Here is a 25,053-nt window from a genome sequence, read left to right as displayed (position 1 = left end):
GCCACCTTCTGGTGTATGGAACAACGCTCCAATTTTCTAATGGACTCATCTTAATAAATTTTTTAATTACTATTTTCACACACCACAGTTTGGGGTCTCATGTAACCACTGTATAATTTCATTCACCTGCCTAAAAGATAGTCCTAAATATGTCCTTTTCCTCTAACTTATTCAAATATCCAACCACCTGGGGAAATATTTAGTCCTTAGAAAGAACACCCAAGAAGGGCATTTTTCAAGACACTTTAAAAGATAAAATCTGGGAAATAACTAGAGGAGATCAAATTTAGATTTAAACATTCTCTTACCCAAAGTCATCTTTTCCTTAAGTCTCTCTTCAGGAAGCCAGAATATAAAAATTCCTGTTTATGAATTTCCCTCTTAAAAATTCTCGGTCAGGCCCTGGCCGGTTTGGCTCAGCGGCTGGAGCGTCAGCCTGCGGACCAGAGAGTCCCAGGTTTGGTCCCACTGGGAGCACATACCAAAAAAAATAATAATTCTCAGTCAGAAACAAAACTGTTTCAGACATAAGCTCTCAACTGTTACAACCAAGAAAGTGTTTGCCAGCAGCAAAATTATTTATTTTAGTTCAAATTCTCCATTAAAAGGTGATTCTTAGACTTAATTTTGAATTATAACACTATTAACTCTATTTTGTAGTGGATCACAAACAATGAGTTTTGAAATGACAATAAGAGTAAAAATTATCTTAAAATTGAAAATGGTAAGACAATGACCAAAAAAGAATTTACTGACAATGAAAAAATAATTTATTGACATTTCTGAAGAGAAAGAATGAAAATGCCACATGTAAAAAATGAATCTATAAAACCATCAATTAGAATCAGCATCAACATCAAATATTGGTCTGATTTAATTTAGAAGCTCAGAATGAAACTGTTGCTGATGCCCCAACCAGAGATGACTATAGAGCAAACCTTTTCCTAACTGCACAATTTGAGAGATGGGTGCAAAGTGTAGGTGTCAAGGTTTCTAAGTTCTCCATTTAACACTTGTGAAGATCATCAAGGATGGAGATTACCTGCCTCAACATTCTTCAATGTAGTCAAAACTGGTCTATGTCTGGGGAAAAAGTCTAATAGAATATAAATTAGAAATCAGGACAATAGTATTCCTGGTTTTTAAATGTCTGGTTTTCTAGGCTGGGAAAAATACATTCAGGGAAGGCAATCTTAATTTCCCCTTGCTTAATCACCTTGAACTTATATAAAACCATTTAGAAGCTAAATTGTCCTTAAGTAGAAGGATTTCTACATTACACTGCTAGGGTTTGGGAATTGTTCTAACAGCAGAAAACCATGAATAAAAGTAAACAAAAGAACTCCAACCCAGAAAAACAAATAGTAAATGTAGATCTACATTAGTCAGTATCTTACCACAGGAAAACACTTGATAAAGGGTAAATTCCAAATGACCCTGGAGACTGCTCCAAAACTTTCATAAAGTTTTTGTTATGAAGCATCATTATTCCTTGTGTTAGACACATTTCTGAAAATAGAATTACAAGTTTCCTAACCTAATACCTGGGACTGTAAATGGCTTTGAAGATGGAGGGGGGTTACCTGCAAAAACTGGAGTGACAAGTCACTGAGAGCAACTCCTGGACAATAGTCAACATAAAAACAGGAATCTTAGTCGAAAAACTGCAAAAAAATTGAATTCTGCCAATCAACAGGAACAAACTCAGAAGAGGATCTTGAGTTCTAGAGAATGTTGAGAATCCCTTGTGGGATCCTGAGCAGAGAACCCAGTCACACCATGGACTTCGGACCAACAGAACTGTGAAATAATAAGAGTGTTTCTTTAAACTGGCAAATTTGTGGCCCTAGCCAGTTTGGCTCAGCAGTCAGAGCAACGGCCTGTGGATTGAAGGGTCGCAGGTTCAATTCCCGGTCAAGGGCATGTACCTAGGCTGCAGGTTCGATCCCCAGCCCCAGTCAGGGTCATGTGAGGGGCAACCAATCAATGTGTCTCTCTCACATCGATGTTTCTCTCTCTCTCTCTCTCTCTCTCTCTCTCCCTCCTTCCCTTCCACTCTATCTAAAACTCAATGGAGCCCTGGCCAATTTGGCTCAGCAATAGAGCATCAACCCATGGATCAATGAGTCCCAGGTTCAATTGCAGCCAAGGGCATGTACCTCGGTTGTGGTTCATCCCCATCCCTGATCAGGGTCATGCCAGAGGCAACCAGTCGATCTGTCCCTCTCACATCGATGTTTCTCTCTCTCTCTCCCTGTCTCTCTACCTAAAGATAAATAGAAAAATACCCTCAGGTGAGGATTTTTTAAAAAGCTTAAAAAGCAATGGAAAAACATATCCGTGGGTGAGGATTAACAAAAAAATAAAAAATATAAAATAAATAAACTGGCATATTTGTTACGCATCAAAAAAACATTGATGTTTTCTATTTATATTAATTAGTAACCAGAATGCCCTGCATATGTACCTAGACCCAGTACATTTGTAAGGTATGAGTTTTAAAAGCCCCACTTATCAACACAATAAGAACTAAATAAATTTTAATGCTATTTGTTCATCTATACAGTATGTCAGAATAGCTACTGACATTTCATTGACAGTAGCTATTCAATCACCAAATATCTGCTAGGTGTCTATATGTACCAGATGCTAGGAATATAGTAATCAACAAAACAGACAAGAATCCCTGCCCTTACAGAGCTTATATTTAGTAAATTTGTTTGTGGGACAAGAGTTCGATAAGTTCCATACTTATATATGTTAAACACTTCAATTGGCAGCAAAGCTTCCTTAATGCCAACTGCAAGAGTATAATATAGAAGACTTTGGCATTTATACCCCAGCATTCTATCCTATCAGTAAATCATCTTACCCCTCTTGGACCACAAAACGCTCAACTGTAAAACTGAACTAATAATACATATTTTACAAGGTCACTTATAAAAAATTAATTACACACAATATGTTGAAAGAAAATGACAAATGTACACAGAAAGAATTAACCAATATTGTTTAGGGTTGTATACATAAGCAGTTTTTAGAAAAACAGGAAACAATAGGCACAAAAGTCAGGATAATAGTACCTCCAAGGGAAGGGAGGGGCTCGTGAACTGAGAGGGATATGTAGTGTGGGGTTGGTGAATGCTGACAGTGCTCTAGTTCTTAACTAACCTGTGTGGTAATTATACAGGTGTTTTGTATACTTATTTGTTCAACTGCATATATATCTCGTACAAACTTTTCCACATATGTATCCTATTTCACACTCTCCCAAAAAAATGCTTTATAAAAATAAAGTACTAATATGTATGGTAGTACATAATTTTGAAGGAGCATTTTTCATTTTCAAAATATTAGTTTTATGGCTCTAAAATTCTACCTAAGATATGTGAAGATCAGAAGTCAACCTTATGTTCTTGGGCAAAAAAAACAGGGAAATGGAGGGAGGAAATTCTACTCTGGAACAATTAGTAACTCAGCCATTTATTTTCCTAATTAAAATTTAAAGTGAGAGATTATACTTTTAAATTTACTGTTTTTGCACATACTTTTCATTTTAAGGAGAGGAGGAGAAAAATCCAGTATCAGGTCAAGAATAACTGGACCATCTTAGATGGATCAAACAATAAATAACTTAGAACTAATAACTGACTGGAAGAATATTTTCCAAGTTAAGTTCAGCTATTTCAAAACCATTTATAAATCAAGTGTATATTCTGTACAATAAGAACACATTTATTCTTTTCTTTTTTTTTTACCTTATACTCACTTTCCCTTTTCTTATATTCTATCACCAATTCCTTCTCTCTCATTATTTTAGTTAAAATAGCCTTAAAAGTACCTTAGCTCTTGCCAAGCCAACCTCATTAACACACAAGTAGCCTTTAAAACTTTTTCCATTTTTATTAAGATCCACGATAATCCATATAAAAATTTAAGAGACTACTTCAATAATAAGCTCTTCAAAGGTAAAAATCCATATCAATTAACCTCTAGATATATTGGAAAGCGTAGGGAATTAGATATTAGAAATCTTATATTCATTCAAGTCTGTGTTCCACCAATTACTACCTGCATGACCTTTTTCTGAGTATCAGTTTTCTCATCTGTTACATAAGGACAATAATTATATATGCCCCACCAATCTGATTGATTTGAGGTGCCAAATAACATTTTAAAATGTAAGAGATTTTTTGCAAATATGAAGCCTTCCAGAAACATTACTATCATTTTATGTATCATTAGTGCCTAAAACATAGGTAGCCTGACAAAAGTTTCTAACAATGGCAATTGTAATGAGTTAAATTTTTTCTTGTCGGTCTAAAAGAACTACATTGTTCTTACATCAACATTCAGCTTATTATTAACAACTGACTTAGTTAGGCATTGAGTACAAGTTGAATCACACTGTCTTCTGAAATTCAAGTGTTTCTAAAGAACATATGCCCCACATAACGAGAGGAGCCCCAGAAGACTGCTAGAGAGGGCAGCACAGTTTGAAAGAACTCTGAATCTCCATACATATTCTGGATAATACCACACTTTACCTCACTTTTTTGGGAAAGGAACTCTGCTTCCTACAGTGTCCATCCAGTCCTCAAGGCCTCCTTCAGGGCCCTAGGACACTGCCAAACTATTTGGACCCAGAGACCTAGGCCTCAACCCTGCCCCCTTTCTTCATCCTGAGATATGACACATGTGGTATTTCCTATGGTAAAAGACTGAGGTGGTTCAGGAGTCTGACAGTACACACGTTTCAATGTACATACTGTCCCCATGCCTACCCCCTCTTGGCCCTGGCAGACACTGGACATTATTGGTAAGGCTGCTGTCCACAACTCTGTCCCAGTTACCTGTGGCTGAGGGTTCCCAGAGACCCCCTTAACCTCCCAAATGGGAAGCTAAAATACTGGGGTTTTTTCTTGGTGCCAGAGTTTATATCCTAGGTGCTAGGTGTGCAGTGTGATGTGGTGGTGGTGATGGCAGTGGCAGCAGCGGTGGTGGTGTGTGTATAATGTAATTACTTAAATTACACTTTATTACACAAATAATGAATATATTTATTATATATATAAAATCAAGTAATATATGCATACATGATATATATATATATATATATATATATATATATATATTTTTTTTTTTTTAAAGATTGCTGTCATGGCCCTGGCCAGGTTGGCTCAGCGGTTAGTGTCGGCCTGTGGAACAGAGTGTCTCGGGTTCAGTTCCCGCTAGGGGCATGTAGCTCAGCTGCAGTTTGTCCCTGCCCCAGTTGGGGTCATGTGGGTGGCAACCACCCCATGTGTCTCCCTCACATCAATGTCTCTCGCTCTCTCTCTTCCTCCCGCTCTATCTGAAGATAAATCCAAAAATGTCCTCAGGTGAAGATAGAAATAAATAAATAAATAAATAAAATTTAAAAATAAAAGAGCCACTCATATAGGTACTTCAACCATTCTCCATACTCTTGTTGTATGTTACATGTTGTTGAGTCAGCTTTGACTCCTGACCATGGTATTTGAATTTTTTATATGTTTATTGTTTGTTTCCCTTAGTAAAGTAGTTTATTTTATTCAAAATGTATTCCCTAAAGTAGTACCTGACATGTAAGTGCTCACTAAGAATTTGTTGAATGAAAGGTTATCAAAAATTAACAACTTCCCTGGCTGGTTTGGCTCAATGGTTAGAGCGTCGGCCTACGGTCCAGAGAGACCCGGGTTTGGTTCCTGCTAAGGGCACGTATCTTAGTTGCAGTTTGTTCCCAGCCCTCGTTGGATCGTGCAGGTGGCAGCTACTTGATGTGTCCCTTTCACGTCAATGTTTCTCTCTCTTCCTCTCTCTCCCTCCATCTGAACAAAAAATTAAAAAATGTTCTCGAGTGAGGATTAAAAAAAATATTAATGACTGCCACATATACATGATGAACTTGGAAATGTATACAATATTTGAAAACAGTAATATTGGAATATTCTTCCATTTATATAAGTCTCAACCTGTCCTCACCTTTGAACAAGTTTATCAATTTTAGAATATTTATCAATGTTCACTGATACATTTACCAATACAAAACCATTTATCAATGCCACTAAAAGGATACGAGAAGCGATCGTTCCATGTTGCTCTTTCGACGTATTCCAACATAACAACAGCTTTGATTGTCGTTAAAAGTTTGTTCCATGTTTCATCAAAATCTACTACTCTTGGTTTCAAAGACATTGTGCACGTTTAGTGTTGAAATCTGTTAATTATAAACAATAGTAATGTTAGCATGAGTTCTACAAGTAAGATTATTTGTTTTTAAAGCACTGCATAATTAAATAGCATGATGAAAGGGCTGAGAACAGAACCTGGTACATAGTAAGAAAACAATAAACATTGCCTAGTATCTTTTTATGACTATCCAGACAAGGAATTTCATAGAAGAGTTGCATTCTTTACAAAAACTAGGAAATGGAAAGCTTTTAGTACTAAATATTTATAATCAGTGTATTATTCCAAAGATTTAGAAGCCTCACTTCATGTGTTAAGGGAAAGAAAGTGTGACCAGTTAGCCAAAGGCCATCTGCCATCATGAGAACTATGCAAGAGACACTTAACAAAAAGGTTTTGATCCCAAATTCTTAAACTGAAGAATGAGGTAGTATACAGGGGAATATTAGAACATATAAGATGAAAGGATTCATTTTCCTGAAGCATCAGTTTAGGTAAAAAATTAGGAAGGAAATTTATATTAAAACAAAGATAAATTACAGAGTAGATGCAAAATTCACATGAACCATTAAAGTAAAAATTAAAGATTTCAAAGAAATATTAGGGTTGCTCCTTCACAGATTTTCAGCGTATTCCAGCCCCACTACTCTAATGAACAGCACAATTCTACCATGAAACCCTTGGCTCAGGTGAACTTGACCAGCCCAGCAGTGAAATGAAAGACTCCTTTTGCCTAGTAGGCAAGCTGTATTCTAGGAGTTGGTTGGTTTCTGGAACAAAAAGGTCCCAAAGGTACAGAAACTGCTTCAAAATCTAGATTTAAATTCTTCTCAATATCACACCAGAACAGAATAAAAACAGAAACCTTTTAAATTTAAGTGCACAAGGGAATGCTTTTCTGGCACGTTTTTTGTCGTAGTTAATCCTCTCATGCAAGGATAATTTTTCCACTGATTTTTTTAGAGAGTGGAAGGGCGCGGGGGGGGGGTGTGAACAGGACATTGATTGATTGCTTCCACTATGCGCCCCAACAGGGGCCAGGAGTGGAACCTGCAACCCACATAGGTGTCCGGGAGTTGAACCTGCAACTCTTCAGTGCATGGGGGGACACTCTAACCACTGAACCACTCCAGCTAGGGCTGGCACAGGTTTTAACATCTTCCCTAGTTTACCCTCATTACTGGGACCATAAAACACCAAGCTAGTCTGTAGCCAGGCCAAAAAGGACACATGTGTTCTCTGGTTTCTCACTGTGCAGAAAAGAGGATAGAAAAATAATGGGTTTGAGAAGTTGGAAAGCATAAAGAGAAAGACAAAAGGAGACAAGGAAAAAAAAAACAGCTGAACACCCCAGCCCACAACTGAGATAGTTCTAGACCCTTCTTACATTTCCATCCCACGAAGAAAAAAAACTCGAGGAGTCCAAGGAATAGATTTCAAGAAAGAGAAAGAAATCAGAGGGAGACTTCCAGTCAAGATGGCGGCGTAATAAACGTGGAATCGCATCCTCCCACAACCACATCAAAGTTACAACTAAACTACAGAACAACCATCATTCAAAACCACCTGAAATCAACCTGACTGGAAGTCCTAAACTACGGAATTAAAGCAGCAGCCACATACAGACTGGGAGGAGGGGCAGAGGGGTGGAGGCGCGGAGGATCGAGGGCCAATGGCGAGAAGGGCTGGTCCCACACCCACTTGTGGTGGATAAAAATCAGGACACCTCAGCTGGGAAGGTCCTTGCTGAGGACTGAGGGATCCCTGTCCCACACCAGGTGCCCTGCTCAGGGTTCCAGTGCCAGGAAGATAAGTCCCCATAACTTCTGGCTGGAAAAACCAGCGGGAACTGAGGCTCAGGGAAGCTGAAGCGGCTGGAGCCCCAGGCAGCTCCTTAAAGGGCCCGCACATGAACTTATCGGACTCTCTCCCTCTAAGCTTGGAAGGGAGGCAGCTCGAGGGGCGCCAGAGACATACAGGGAAGAACTGAGCTGTTTGGCACTGGAGCGAGGGCTGAAGTGGGGGATTTCTCCGGGACAAACGTGCTATCAGAGGCCTTTGTTCCTTTGGTGAGCCCTTCCCTGGGGCGGCAGACAGAAGCCATATCTGGGACTCCAGCAACCTGGCTCACACTGGTAGCCCAACCCTGGTGACTCCCTGAGGCCCCGCCCCACCCCACCCAACTTTCAGGCCCACCCAAGCTGTTGCCATTTGCTTAACCATAGGATTGGCCTGTCTTGGATCCTGCTTCAGGTTTTTCCTAAATTCTTTCAAAGGAGCAGCATCTGGTCTCAGCAAGCCCCATACCTCTCCTTAAGTAACACACAGAAACAAACACAGGAAGGCAGCCAAAATGAGGAGACAAAGAAACAGGTCCCAAATAAAAGAACAGAACAAAACCCCACGAAAAGAACTAAGAGAAATGGAGAAAAGCAATCTAACAGATGCTGAGTTCAAAATACTGCTTATAAGGATACTCAATGAATTTAGTGAGGGCCTCAAGGGCATAAAAAATAACCAGTCAGAAATTATGGATGCACAGTCAGAAATGAAGGAGGCATTAACTGAAATAAAGAATGATTTACACAGCTTCAATAGTAGAGTACGTAAATCCAAGAAGCAAACCATCGATTTGGAATCTAAGGAAGCACAAAACGCCCAATCAGAACAGCAAAAAGAAAAAAGAATCCAAAAAAATGAGGATAGTGCAAGGAGCCTCTGGGACAACTTCAAGCATGCCAACATTCGCATCTTGGGGATGCCAGGAGAAGAGCGAGAACAAGAAATCGAAAACCTGTTTGAAACAATGGCAGAAAACTTTCCTAACTTGGTGAAGGAAACAGACATACAAGTCCAGGAAGCACAGAGAGTCCCAAACAAGATGAACCCCAAGAGGCCCACACCAAGACACATCATCATCAAAATGCAAAAGGTTCAAGACAAAGAGAGAATCTTAAAAGCAGCAAGAGAAAGGCAGCTAGTTACCTACAAGGGAGGTCCCATAAGGCTGTCAGCTGATTTCTCAAAAGAAACTTTGCAGGCCAGAAGGGAGTGGCAAGAAATATTCAGAGTGATGAAAAGCAAGATCCTACAACCAAGATCACTCTATCCTGCAAAGCTGTCATTTAGAATCGATGGACATATAAAGACTTTCCCAGACAAGAAAAAGTTAAAGGAGTTCATCACCACCAAACCGTTATTATATGAAATGATGAAGGGTCTTTTTGAAGAAAAAGATAAAATATATGAACAAACAAAATGGCAATGAATACATATCTATTGACAATGGCAACTACAAACAAAATGAACAGGTAGAACAGAAACATTCTCATAGATACAGAGAACATTTTGTTGGTTGCTAGATGGGAGGGGGTTAGGGGAATGGGTGAAAAAGGTGAAGGGATTAAGAAGTACAAATTCATTGCTAGACTGACAAACCTCAAAAGGAAAGGGGTTGGGGGGGTGGGAAGAAATAAACCAAAGAACTTATATGCATAACCAATGGACACAGACAATAGTGTGGGAAATGGCGGGAGGGGGGCGGGAGTGGGGAAGTGAGGGTCAATGGGGGAAAAATGTGGAACATCTGTATACATTTTACATTCAACAATAAAGATTTAAAAAAGAAAGAAAGAAAGAAAGAATCAGAGGGAAGCCAAACAAAAATCCAAAAATGGGTGTCCACAATTCATCAGTGTTTTCCTCAACATACCAGAGATTCCACCTCCAGGACTTAAATTTCTTGTACTGACTAGAATACATCAGTCATTTAACAGTGTATGCATGTGTGTGTGTGTGTTGGGGGTTGTGCAGGGACAGGAACACTGAAGAAAGAAGCTGAAACTCTAGCTTTCCATCAGGGAATTAACCTTAATTCCTATTCATCCTCATTTACCACATCCTATCCAACTGTGTTCCTAAATATTTCCTAAATCCATCCCTTCCTATGTAACCCTCCATATGCTCTGGGATCAATCCCTCAGTAGCTCTAGTTTGTATTAATCTTTCATCCATAGAAGAAATATATTTATATTGTGCTTACCATGAGCCAAGCACTACTCTAAGTGCTTCATATAAACTCATTTAATCTGATTAGGTAGGTGATACTGTTCTCTACATTTTCTAGATAAGAAAACTAAGTCACAGAGTGATTAAGATACATGCTCAAGGTCAGAGAGCTTTTTAATGGTGGCATTCAGATTCAGACCTGTGCTGGAGCCCAAGCTCTCAACTGCTATATGTAACTATACTACTACCTTACTAACATTTTTAGTGAACACAAATATTTGCCAGGCACTATTTTAGGTTCTGAGGATACAGCAGTCAATAAACAAAGTTCTTGGAGGCCTGATTGAGGGGCCCAGATGTGTTGCCGCTGGTCAGGGAAGCACAGGGAGTGAAACTAGCCTTTTAAGAGTCTCTTTGCCCCATCTAGTGTCCATATGGCTCTTTATGATGACGATCTCCTGAAAAATCCTTTCTAATTGGCTCTTCAAAAGTGGTGCCCTATTTTGTGCAACAAGGTGGCCCAAATCCATGTCATTGTCTTAGCACCCAGCAAAGGAAGCCTGACAAGCAATGTTCAGTCTACTTGTCAATTTGAGTCCTATATTTTTATACCAGTGGAAAGAACACTTTCAGACCTTAAATGGAAAGGATGTCTTTATACAAGCTCAGTGCCCATTCCATTGACGAAACTTTCTACAATGAAAAGAAAGTTTCAGCCTACTGTGTATAGCCCATCCTCTGAAAAAGAGAGTTCAGAAGACCCTTCAATGCCCTCAGATCCCTTTTCCCTGAAAACCATCAAATATATGAGAGTTTTAGGACAGAGACTCTGAAAGATTTGACAAGAACACTGCCTCTTTCCAGCGAGTCTTCAAAGAAATGAGTGAAAGAACGAGACTCCATCATCACATCATCAGTAGCTGTGTCTTGCTTTGCCAGGCATGCCCAGTTTCAGGCCAGTTTAGAGCTCTGGGAGCCCTCTCAGTTTACTCTGAAGCACTTTCTAAGAATAAAAGTAGTACAGGCCACCACAGAAAACTTGAAAATTACAGAGAAGTATAAAAATGAATATTATCATCTGTGTTAACTCCAAGAGGAATGCCTTTCTATTCTTAATGCATATACACCTAAAAAAAAAGAAAAAAAAAAAGAAAACATTTTTAAAAATCACGTAATTGACTGCAGTTAGAGCAGCGGCCCATGGACCAGAGAGTCCCTAGGGTCGGTTCCCGCCAGGGGCATGTACCTAGGTTACAGTTTGTCCCCGGCCCCTGCTTGGTGTTGTGTGGGTGGCAACTAGTGGATGTGTCTCTCTCACATCAATGTTTCTCTCTCTGTCTCCCTCTCTCTACTTCCACCCATGCTATCTGAAGAAAAATGGAAGAATATCCTCTGGTGAGGATTAAAAATATAAATAAAGCCCTGGCTGGTTTGGCTCAGCGGTTAGAGCGTCGGCCTGTGGTCCTGAGAGACCCGGGTTCGGTTCCCGCTAAGGGCGCGTACCTCGGTTGCAGTTTGTCCCCGGCCCTGGTCGGTTGTGCGGGTGGCAGCCACTCGATGTGTTCCTTTCACATCGATGTTTCTCTCTCTCTCTCTCTCTCTCTCTGTTCCTCTCTCTCCCTCCCACTCTACCTGAACAAAAAATGGAAAAATGTCCTCGGGTGAGGATAAAAAAATATATATATATATATAAATAAAAAGTGAAATCAAAATTCTAACAAAAACTTCACAGCAATTTAATGAGGGGAGAGAAGAATAGGTACATTTTTACATGGTTATAAATTCTGAAGTCTCCCTTTCAGTCCTGTGCTCTAGACACCAGCTCCCATCACCAGAAGCAATACATATTATGTGTGTCTGGGTGTTTTTTATACATATATATGATTTGTTACTCTCCCTTTTTATACAAATTACTTACATACATGGTATTTTTCATCTGTTTTACATAAATAGTATTATACTACTCAATCATATATTCACTGAACAACATATTGGGGAAGTATTCCATATTAATACATAAGGATTTCTTCAATCTTAGTAGTATTTCGTTGTTTGCCTGTATCTGGATCCATTCTATGTTTGATATGACATATAGTTACTTCGCCACAATTAAAATGCCTAGTTTAATATCAGTAATTTTTAGTTAAATAGTCTTTGTGTGTGTGTGTGATATGTGCCCCTAGCCGGAACCGAACCCGGGACTCTCTGGTCCGCAGGCCAACGCTCAGCCGCTGAGCCAAACTGGCCAGGGCTGAGTTAGTTTTAAAAAATAGATTAGTAAGTTCTTTTTACATAGACATTAAGGTTTTTCTTCTAAAGAGTTTGATAATAATTTAAGTTACATTTGCTACATATATTTATTGATGAGAGAAAATTGCATTATCATTATCTTTAACTATCATTTATTAAATGCCTTCTGTGTGCTTTTCATGCCATATATATATGGAACTTGGGGAGATATGGAAAGTATATCTTTCCATATCAATATATATACAAGTATATTAATCATATATACAAACATTACTAATGCTCAACCTGCAAATCAGCAAAATCCAGTCTGTAGGAAAATACTGGATTATCATATTTCTTCAATAAACTATGCACACATTTCAGAGACAGAGAGGAGAAAAATAGGAAAGGATAGACATATGAAGGGGATACTGAACTCTAACAGACTAAAAAGGGACATTAATGAATCACATTGTGATTGACCTTATTTAGATCTAGATTTAACACTTTTTAAAATTATATTCATGATACACCTAGAATTTTTAATGCTGGTGGGATATTTGATGACTATAAAGAATTAATTTGAGTCCGACTGGTGTGGCTCAGTGGTTGAGCATCTATCTACCCATGCACCAAGAGGTCACGGGTTAGATTCCCGGTCAGGACACATGCCCAAGTTGTGGGCCCGATCCCCAGTGTGGGGCATGCAGGAGGCAGCCAATTGTGTGTGTGTATGTGTCTTTCTCTCCCTCTCCCTTCCTCTCTCTCTAAAACTCAATAAAGAGAAAAAAAAATTTTATAAATAAATAAAGCAATTTAAAAATAAAATAATTTGATTTGTATAATAATAATTATAAAATAAATATTTAAATTTTTTGATTGATTTTAGAGTGAGATGAAGGGAAAGAGACAGAGAGAAATATCGATTTATTATTCCACTTATTTATGCATTCATTGGTTGATTCTTGTGTGTGCCCTGACTAGGAATAGAACCCACAACCTTGGTGTATCAGGATAATGCTATAACCAACTGAGTTACCTGGCCAGGGTAAAATGAGTCTTTTTAAAAATAAGAGTCCTTCTCTGTAATGGGCATATAATTTATGGATATTCTATGGATATAATGAAATAGCCTAAAATATTTATGGATATAATGAAATGCCATCTGAGATTTACTTTAAAATTAAATGGCTTGCTTATGACTAGATAATTGTTGAAGATGAGTGACAAATACATAAGAATTATACTACTCATATTTTGTATATGTTTGCAATTTTCCAAAATTAAAAGGGTAAAAAAAATCATCATCATTACATTTCATAAATATGGGGGAAAGGAAGTACATAAAAGAAATCAGGCCCAGTTTAGCCCAGCGGTTGGAGCATCGGCCTGCGGACCAGAGAGTCCTGGGTTCGGTGCCCACTAGGGGCATGCACAAAAAAACAAAAAAAGAAAGAAAGAAATCAGAAAGCTAAAAAATGGGTATTAATCTAAGAGGTCTAACATTCAATCAATATTCATTTTTAAAAATTAAAAACAATATTGTTATAAGTATACATACATATGTCAACATAAGCATGTCCAAACCTACAGAGAATTTCGATGGAAATTCATTTGAGTCAGAGGATATGCCTGGAAGCAAGTTTTCTTTTTTTTTTTTTTTTTTTATCCTCACCCGAGGATATTTTTCCATTTTTTGTACAGATAGAGTGAGAGGGAGAGAGAGGAAGGGAGAGAGAGAGAGAAACATCGACGTGAAGGGACACATCGAGTGGCTGCCACCCGCACGACCAACCAGGGCCGGGGACAAACTGCAACCGAAGTACGTGCCCTTAGCGGGAACCGAACCCGGGTCTCTCCGGACCTCAGGCCGACGCTTTAACCGCTGAACCAAACTGGCCAGGGCTGAAAGCAAGTTTTCAACAGACTGAGAAAAATGCTTCAGAGAATAACATTCTGCAGTTTCTTTTATGCATTTGAGATAAAGGATGGAACAAAAGGAAGATTACATGAAGGTGGGAGAAAACAAGCCAGGTATCAGATAACAGTTTAAGATTGTGTGTTCTTTAAGACGTACAAAGTGCAAGTATAAAAACAGTCATGGAAATGTAAAAAAGTACAGCACAGAAAACATAGTTAATATTGTAAGACCTATGTATAGTATCAGATGGGTACTAGACTTATTGGGGTGATCACTTCATAATCATATAAATGTCTAATCATTATGTTGTACACTTGAAACTAATATAGTACATCAACTGTCATTGAAATACTTTTATTAAAAAAAAATTATGTGCTCTCTTGAGGATGGGAATGCTTTAGAAGAAAGGGTCTGAAAAGAAGTATTTTAAATGTGTGTTATCTAGAGGCACAGAAACAATGGACAGGGCTTGCTTAAGGTAAAGATAAGCCTTTTACCAAAGAAGTAATATGCCTGGGGTATGATTACCCACCATGACCTGCCCAATTAGGAATTTGTGATCAGATTACCCTGTGAGGTTACTTTCCATAGAACCCCTTTTTCGTCCACATATCCCAGAAATGAAGAACATTAAAAAGATACTTCATGGAGAGTCACCCTAGTTTCCTGCTTCAACAGTGCTTGGACCAAACTGGTGTTTGACCCATCCCAGCCAGCCGCCCAGATCCAGCCTTCCACCACCTCCTCACAGTGCCCTTGAACAGCCCCAGGCCTCCCACCACAGCTCCAGTGCTGTGCAGCCGTGTCTCCTTAGCCGTCCACCATAACGACAACCGTGTCCACCTCACAGATGTGCCAGAATTACTACCAGGACTCAGAGGCTGCCATTAACCACCAGATAAACCTAGAGCTCCATGCTTCCTACATCTACCTGTCCGTGTCTTACTACTTTGAACACGATGATGTGGCTTTGAAGAATTGTGCCAAATATTTTCCTCATCAATCTCATGAAGAGAGGGAACATGTGGAGAAACTGATAAAGCTGCAGAACCAATGAGGCAGCCAAATCTTCCCTCAGGATATCAAGAAACCAGACTGTGCCCTGGCCGGTTTGGCTCAGTAGTTAGAACGTCAGCCTGCGGACCAAAGAGTCCCATGTTCAATTCCGGCCAAGGGCACGTGCCTCGATTGCGGTTCATCCCCAGCCCCGGTTGGCGTCGTGCAGGTGGCAATCGATCAATCGATCTCTCTCTCTCTCTCTTCCTCCCACTCTGGAAAAAAAAAGAAACGTGACAACTGAGAGAATGGGCTGAATGCAATGGAGTGTGCATTACACTTGAAAAAAGTATAAATCAGTCACTACTGGACTTGTACAAACTGGCCACTGGCAAACATGACCTTCACTTGTGTGACTTCATTGAGACTCACTAACTGAATGAGCAGGTGAAATCCGTCAAAGAATTGGTTGACCCCTTAACCAACTTATGCAGGTTGGGGGCCCCTGAAACTGGCATGGCAGAGTATCTCTTTGATGTGCACATCCTGGGAGACAGTGATGAGAGATAAGCCTTAGGCTAGCTTCCCATAGCAATAGGGGTGACTTCTCTGGTCACCAAAGCAGTACATGCATGTTGGGGTTACCTTTATCTTTTCTGTAACTTATACCAAATCATCCATTTACATCATCTCATTTGTACCACTCCTTCAAATAAAGTATTTGGTACACCCCCATCCCCCAAAAAGAAAAAAATAATCCATGTAAATGAAACCAATAGAAAAAAAGTAGACTTTAAAACAACGACTGTAGCCCTGGCCAGTTCTGCTCAGTGGTTAGAGCATCAGCCTGTAAACCAATGAGTCGTGGGTTCGATTCCAGTCAAGGACACATACCTTTGGTTGCAGTTCATCCCCGGCTCCGGTCGGGGTCATGCGGGAGGCAACCAGTCGATGTGTTCCTCTTACATCGATGTTTCTCTCTCTCTCCCTCCTTCCCATTCTATCTGAAGATAAATAGAAAAATGTCCTCAGGTGAAGATTAAAAAAAAATAATAAAATTTTTAAAAAATAAAAGGCTGTAATAAGAGATAAAAAAAGGGTCTTGATGATAAAGGGGTCAATCCAAGCAGAGAATATCATATTTGTAATTATTTATTCACCCAACATAGGAATGTCTAAACATATAAAGCAAATACTAACAGACCTAAAGAAGAAATAGACAGCAATGCAGTAATAGGAGGGGACTTTAACACCCCATTTACATCAATGGATACATCATCAAGACAGAAAATCATAAGGAAACATCAGCCTTAAACAACACATTAGATCAGATAAACTTAACAGATACACACAGAACATTATACCCAAAGGCAACAAAATACATATTCTTCTCAAGTGCACACAGAACATTCTCCAGGATAGATGTTAGGCCACAAACCAAGTTTTAATAAAATTTGAGAAAATTGAAATCATATCAAGCATCTTCTCTAACCATAAAATATGAAACTAGAAATGAAGCACAAGAAGAAAATTCAGTCACAGATATGGAATTGGCAAAATTAGGTTTACAGTTGTGAGCTTGCAGTTTATTATTGAGTTAGTAAAGCTATCATAATAATCATAACCTGCATGTCTTTTTCCAAATAAACTGTAAAACTACTTTTACCTACCCATGTAGGTGAAGATTAAACAATAGGCTACTGAGCAACCAATGGTTCAAAGAAGAAATATAATTTTTTTTTTAATTTTTCTTTCTTGTCCAGCCAGTGTGGCTCACTGGTTGAGCATCGACCCATGCACCAAGAGGTCGCCGGTTCAATTCCTGGTCAGGATACATATCCAGGTTGTGGGCCTGATCCCCAGTGGGGGGCATGCAGTAGATGGCCAGTCGATGTTCCCTCTCATCGATGTTTCTATCACTCTCCCCCTCTCACTTCCTCTCTCTCTAAAATCAATAAAGGAAAAAATTTTTTCAAATCTTTTTTTCTTTACTGCTTTTAGAGAGAGAGGAAGGGAGAAGGAGAGACACAGAAACATGGATGAGAGGGAACATCGACTGGCCACCAACTGCATGCCCCCCACTGGGGATCAGGCCCACAACCTGGGCATGTGCCTGACCAGGAATTGAACTGGCGATCTCCTGATACATGGGTGGATGCTCAACCAGTGAGCCACACTGGTCAGGCGAAATAAAATATTTTTAAAACTAGCTGGTGACAAATGAAAATGTGAATCCAACATACCAAACAAAACTTATGGGATGCAGCAAGAGCAGTGCTAAGAGGGAAGTTCATAGTGATAAATGCCCACATCAAGAAATAAAAAATTTCAAATAAACAACCTAACTTCAAACCTCAAGGAAGTAGAAAAAGAACAAAGCCCAAAATTAGTACAATAGAGAAAATAACAAAGATCAGAGTAGAAATAAATGAAATAGAGACTCAAAAGATCAATGAAACTAAAAGCTGGTTCTTCGGAATAGGGGATTGGATTTGACAAACCTTTTGTTAGACTCACCAAGAACAAAAAAGCAAGAACTTGCATAAAATAAGAAACGAAGGAGACATTAAAACTTAAAGCACAGCCCTGGCCAGTTTGGCTCAGCGGTTAGAGCGTCGGCCTGCGGTCCGGAGAGACCCGGGTTCGGTTCCCGCTAGGGGCACGTACATCGGTTGCAGTTTGTCCCCGGCCCTGGTTGGTCGTGCGGGTGGCAGCCACTCGATGTGTCCCTTCACGTCGATGTTTCTCTCTCCTTCCTCTCTCTCCCTCCCACTCTATCTGTACAAAAAATGGAAAATATCCTCGGGAGAGGATAAAAAAGAAAAAAAAAAAAAAAAAAAAAAAAAAAAAACTTAAAGCACAGAAATACAAAAGGATCATAAAATACTATAAACAATTATGTGCCAACAATTTTGACAACCTAAAAGAAATGGATAAATTTCTAGAAATATACAACTCACTAGGATTGACTCATGATGAAACAACAAATATGAACAGCTTGATTACTACAGAGATTGCATCAGTAATCAAAATTCTCCCAACAAATAAAAATCCAGGACCAGATGGCTTCACTGGTGAATTCTACCAAACATTCAAATAAGACTTAATACCAATACTTCTCACACTCTTCCAAAAAATAGAAGAGGAAGGAACACTTCCAAACTCATTTTATAAAGCCAGCACTACTGTGATACCAAAACCAGACAAGGATGCCAGAAGAACAGACAATTATAGGCCAATATCCTCAATGAACATAGATGCTAAAGTCCTCAACAAAATATCAGCAAACCAGATTCAACAATACATTAAAAGGATCATATACCATGATCAAGGGGGATTTATTCCAGGGGTACAAGGATGGTTCAATATGCACAAATCAATGTAATATACCACATTAACAAAAGGAAGGATAAAAACCAAATGATCATCTCAAAAGATGCAGAACAAGTGTGACAAAATTCAACATTCTTTTTATTTTTTGTTAATCCTCACCTGAGGATATTTTTCATTGATTTTTAGATAGAGTAGAAGGGAAGGAAGGGGGGAGAGAGAGAGAGAAACATCAATGTGAGAGAGAGACATCGATCGCCTTACGCATGACCCAGGTACGTGCCCTAACAGGGAATCAAACCTGTGACTCTTCCGTCTGCAAGCCGACACTCTAACTGCGGAGCCAAACCAGCCAGGGCATCAACATTCTTTTAAAAGTTCTGAACAAAGTGTGTACAGAGGGAACATACCTCAACATAATAAGGCCATATATGACAAACCACATTAATATCTTACACTTTCACCACTATTATTCAATATAATATTGGAAATCCTAGCCAGAGCAATTAGGCAAGAAAAATTTTAAAAAGGCATCAAAATCAGAAAGGGAAAAGTAAAACGGTCACTATTTGTAGAGGACATATTATATACAAAAAATCAAACTGAAGTTGCATAATACAAAATCCATATACAAAACAGTCACGTTTCTATACATTAATAATGGACTATCAGGAAGAGAAATTAAGTTTTCTTAATTTCAATTGCATTTGAAATTTACAATTGCATCAAAAAGAATAAAAAACCTAGGAACAAATTTTAAGCAAGAAGGTGAAAGACTGGCGCATAAAAATTATAAAACACTAATAAAAAAATTAGACACAAATAAATGGAAAGATAGGCTATGTTCATGGATTAAAATTAATACTGTTAAAATGTCCATACTAGACAAAACAATCTGAGGAGTCAATGCACTCCCTAACAAAATTCCAAAGGCATTTTTCACAGAAATGGAAAAAACAATGCTAAAATTTATATAGGACAAAATCTCACAAATACAGAGAACAAACTGGTGGTTGCCAGAGGCAGGGGTTGGAGGGTTGGCAAAATGGGTAAAGGGTGTCAAAAGGTACAAACTTCCAGTTATAAAATAAATTAGTCATAGGGATGCAATGTACAGCATGGTAAGTATAGTTAATGATACTATATTGCACATTTGAAAGTTGCTAAGAAAATAAATTTCAAATTTCTCAGTATAAGAAAAAAGTTGTAACTACATATGGTGATGGACATTAACTAGATATATTATGGTGATCATCTGGCACTCTATACAAAAAACTAAATCATTATGTTGTACATCTGAAACTAATAATATTACATGTCAATTACATCTCAATAAAAAAGAAAAAGAAAATGAAAGATAAGCCACAGCCTGGGAGAAAAGATACTCAGAATATATAAAAAACTCTCAAAGCTCCATAATAAGAAAACATACAACCAAACTAACAAAAGGCCAAAAGACAAAAGATCCAGAGTTCAGAAATACGGATGACAAATAAGCACATAGAAGATGCCCAATATCCTTAGTCATTAGGGAAATACATATTAAAACCTCAACAAAATACCACTACACACTTATTGGAAAGGTACAAAAAATTAACAGTATCAAATGCTGATGAGGACATAGAACAAGTGAAACTCTCATTTGCTGCAGGTAGAAATTTAAAATGAAACAACCACCTAGGCAGTTTCTATTACAGTTAAACATACACCTTCCATGTGACCCAGCTGTGTGTGTTTATACATGAAAAATGACATATATTCACAAAAAAACCTAAACACAAATCTTTAGAGCACCTTTATTCATAACTGCCAAAAAGTGGAAACAATCTAAATGTCCATCAACTGGTGACTAGAAAAACAAAATGTGGTGCATTCACACAATGGTATACTATTATTCAACCATAAAATGGAACAAATAACCAATATATGGACAAGAGATGAGTCTCAAAATCATTATGCTAAGTGAAAGAAGACAGATTCATTAGACTACATACTGTATTATTCAATTTATATGACACTTTAGAAAAGACAAAAATATAGAAATATATAACAAGCCATCAGAGACTTTTAGGATGATAAAATATTCTAGCCCTGGCTGGGTGGCTCATTCCATACTCCCAAAAAGTTGTGGGTTTGATTCCATGTGGGGGCAAATACCTAGATTTCAGGTTCAATCCCTGGTTGAGACATGTACGGGAGGCAGATAATCAATGTTTCTCTCTTTCTCTCTCTCTCTCTCAAATCAATAAAAGCATATCCTCGGATGAGGATTTAAAAAAAATTCTGGCTGGCCGGTTTTGCTCAGTGGTTAAAGCATCAGCCTGCAGAACAGACAGACCCAGGTTCGGTTGCCGGTAAGGGCACGTACCTCAGTTGCAGTTTGTCCCTGGCCCTGGTTGGGTCGTGCAGGTGTCGACCACTCGATGTGTCCCTTTCATGTCAATGTTTCTCTCTCTCGCTCTCTCTCTTTCTCCCTCCCACTCTATCTTGACAAACAATGAAAAAATGTCCTTGGGTAAGATAAAAATTTAAAAAATAAAATAAAATAAATAAAAATAAATTCTGTATCTTGATTGTGGTGGTGGTTACACTACTAAAAAAAATTTGACAAGCCCTGGCCAGGTGACCCAATTGGTGAAGCACTGTCCTATACACCAAAGGTTGCAAGTTGGATTTCTGGTCAGGACAATTGCCCAGGTTGCACATTCAATCACGGTCTGGGCACATAAGGGAGGCAACCAATTGATGTTTCTCTCTCACATCAATGTTTCCCTCTCAAGGTCTCTCTCCCTTCTTCTCTAAAATCAATTTTTTTTTTTTTTATCCTCACCTGAGGACATTTTTCCATTTTTTGTTCAGATAGAGTGGGAGAGAGAGAGAGGAAGAAAGAGAGAAACATCGAGGTGAAAGGGACACATCGAGTGGCTGCCACCCACACGACCAACCAGGGCTGGAGACAAACTGCAACCAAGGTACATGCCCTTAGCAGGATCCGAAACCGGGTCTCTCTCGACCGCAGGCAGACGATCTAACCACTAAGCCAAACCGGCCAGGGCTAAAATCAATTTTTTTAAAAACATATTCTCAGGTGAGGATTAAAAAAACAATTTTTTTTAATAAAATTCAAGGAACTATATGTCTTTTTTTAGGGTCAGTTTTACTATATGTAAGTTATACCTCAACAAACATAACCCCTCAAATGCAGCACGTCCATCCATTTCCAGTATTCCACATCTCAGTTATGACAGTCATTCACTTCACTCATGCTAGAAATCTTATTAATCACTCTTGATTTCTTACTCTCCTCTACAAATCAATCCAATCAAGCAAGTCCTACCAAATCTAACCATTCTTCTTCTTTTTATTAATTCTCACCTAAGGACATCTTTATTGATATTAGAAAGAGGAAGGGAGAGAACTATGGATTTGAGAGAAACATCAATTGGTTGCCTCTCATAGGCGCCCAACCAGAGACCAAACCCACAACCTAGGTATGTGCCCTGACCAGGAATCCAACCTGCAACCTTTTGGTGTATGGGACAACGCTCCAACCAACTGAGCCACACAGGCCAGGGCCTAACCATTTCTTGAACACATCCATTTCTTCACTAACCTGCCTTCCTTTCTCCTGAAAATCTTAACTTTCCAGTGAGTTTTAGATTTCTGAAGTTGAAGGGAGAGCTGCATAACAACATGGTACTTACCCGAAAGTATGTTGTGTTAACATAGCCTGGCAAAATTCCCATCCAAAAAGTGTGGTTTTTTTTTGTTTTTTGTTTTTTTTATCCTCACCCGAGGACATTTTTCCATTTTTTGTTCAGGTAGAGCGGGAGGGAGAGAGAGGAACAGAGAGAGAGAGAGAGAAACATCGACGTGAAGGGACACATCGAGTGGCTGCCACCCGCACGACCAACCTGGGCCGGGGACAAACTGCAACCGAGGTACGCGCCCTTAGCGGGAACCGATCCCGGGTCTCTCAGGACCGCAGGCCGACGCTCTAACCGCTGAGCCAAACCGGCCAGGGCCAAAAAGTGTTTTTTAAACAAATTTACTAGTAATAGCAGAAATATAAAAGATACAACTTTGCCAAGATTATATAAACTTGAATTTGAAGTGATATTATACATTTAGACATTTTTCATATGAAGAAGTAATTTAGGTACATTTCAGATACTAAAGCAGTTAAAATATCTCAAAACATTCCACTTTAAGTATGGAACTGAGGTTGGTGCATAATTAAACATTTTATTGAAATGTAAGCTATTTTATTACTGTGTATAACCATGTTTAATAGTGAAGAATATGACTAAAACTGAATAACATTTTGGTGTGCCACATTGCAGTTTCTTTCCAAAACTATAATTATCAATAATGCAAATAACTAAACACTTAATATTATGATTTTCTTCTTCTTCTTTTTTTTTTTATCTTCACCCGAGGACATTTTTGCATTTATCGTCAGATACAGTGAGAGGGAAGAAGAGAGAGAGAAACATCGATGTGAGAGAGACACATCAAGTGGCCGCCACCCACACGACCCTAAACAGGGCCGGGGATAAACTGCAACCGAGGTATGTACCCTTAGCAGGAACCGAACCCGGGACTCTCCAGTTGGCGGGCCAACGCTCCAACCACTAAGCCAAACCGGCCAGGGCATGATTTTCTTTTTAATAGACAACAAAACAAAAACTACCCAAAGGTAACTTATTTCAGTATTGTTTGTTACCAGCAATAAAAAAAAAAAAAAGCCATTCCAAAAATTACCTGTAAAATATAATACGGGGCCCTAATTTAATTTCAGATAAGTCAATATACTACAATGAGTTTTTAAATGACATTCAGTGGGTTTAAAAAAGGTTACATTCTACCCTGGCCAGTTTGGCTCAACAGTTAGAGCATCAGTCTGTGGACCAGAGAGTCCCAGGTTCGGTTCCCACTAAACGCACGTACCTCAGTTGCAGTTTGTTCCCGCCCCAGTTGGGGTCGTGTGGGTGGCAACCAGTCAATGTGTCCCCCTATCATCGATGTTTCTCTCTCTCTTCCTCCCTCTCTCACTCCTGCTCTATCTGAAGATAAATGCAAAAATGTCCTCGGGTGAGGATTAAAAAAAGAAAAGGTTACATTCTAAGTACACAAAATAAGGAAAATACTTATGACCCCAAAAAGAACATAATAACTTTACAATATTTTCCATTTCCAAAGCTGCCTCTGGTGCATGCTCATCAAAATGCTACTGTAATTTCATATGAAAATAGGCTCCAAGCCCTGGCTCATTTGGCTCAACGGTTAGAGAGTCGGCCTGCGGTCCAGAGAGACCTGGGTTCAGTTTCTGCTGGGGGTGTGTGCATTGGTTGCAGTTTGTCCCCGGCTCTAGTTGATGGTGCGGGTGGCAGCCACTCAGTGTGTCCCTTTCACGTCGATGTTTCTCTCTCTCTCTCTTCCTCTCTCTCCCTCCCACTCTATCTGAACAAAAAAATGGAAAAGTGTCCTCGGGTGAGGATAAAAAAAAAAAAAAAAAAAAAGGAAATAGGCTCCAAGAATGCATCTAAACATTTTTATCTTACTATCAAATGAGTGAGCCATTAGCTATAGCCAAGAAATATCCTTGTTATTTGAAGGCTTTGGGGGTACAATGATTTTTCTTGAAATAAGATTACACCCACAGGAAACCACTATAACAACACTGAACAACGAGGCTCAGAGAGATCCTGATTGGTGAGGCAGGGAGGGAGGTACACCCTGACTTTTGTGCTCAGGACCCTTCCACACCTTGCCCTATATTCCTGTCCATCTTGCTATTCATTTGCACCTGTCTGGGTGGGTGATAGCTTGATGAATCATGTATCCTCTGGGTACAATGACTTCTGCTGGCTCTCCTTTCCTGCCATACAGGAGTGGGAAGAAGAAGAAGGATTTACACAACACACCACTCTGCAGACTACCAAATTCTCTTCCACAACAAAGCTGAGGACCCTCAAGCCCAGTGTGTCTCACCATCACACCTATTTTACAGATTAAAACACCAAGCCCTGGCCTGTTTGGCTCAGTGGTTGGAGCGTCCACCTGCGGTCCGGAGAGACCCGGGTTCGGTTCCCGCTAAGGGCATGTACCTCGGTTGCAGTTTGTCCCCGGCCCTGGTTGGTCGTGCAGGTGGCAGCCACTCGATGTGTCCCTTTCACATCGATGTTTCCCTCTCTCTCTCTTCCTCTCTCTCCCTCCCACTCTATCTGTATAAAAAATGGAAAAATGTCCTCGGGTGAGGATAAAACAAACAAAAAACACCAAGGCTAAATGAAGTTAGATGACTGTACCAAAAAAGGACTCAGGTCTTGGACTGTACATCCCATCATGCTGTGATC

General features: G+C 39.2%; 1 protein-coding gene across 2 annotated transcripts in view; it reads right to left on the bottom strand.

The window, feature by feature from the left end:
• The window catches only part of CUL2 (cullin 2), a 135,031-nt gene that overhangs the window by 101,780 nt on the left and 8,198 nt on the right, over window positions 1-25,053 (bottom strand). For both annotated transcript variants that reach the window (XM_036259174.1, XM_036259181.1), the window contains exon 2: window positions 6,098-6,238. In XM_036259174.1, coding sequence (XP_036115067.1) covers window positions 6,098-6,216 — 119 coding nt within the window. In that variant the 5' untranslated portion in view covers window positions 6,217-6,238. The remainder of the gene's footprint in view (window positions 1-6,097; window positions 6,239-25,053) is intronic.

The sequence above is a fragment of the Molossus molossus genome, unplaced genomic scaffold (genome assembly GCF_014108415.1).
Source record: "Molossus molossus isolate mMolMol1 unplaced genomic scaffold, mMolMol1.p scaffold_m16_p_1, whole genome shotgun sequence".
Lineage (NCBI taxonomy): Eukaryota > Metazoa > Chordata > Mammalia > Chiroptera > Molossidae > Molossus > Molossus molossus.
This window is presented reverse-complemented; position numbering and strand designations above follow the sequence as displayed.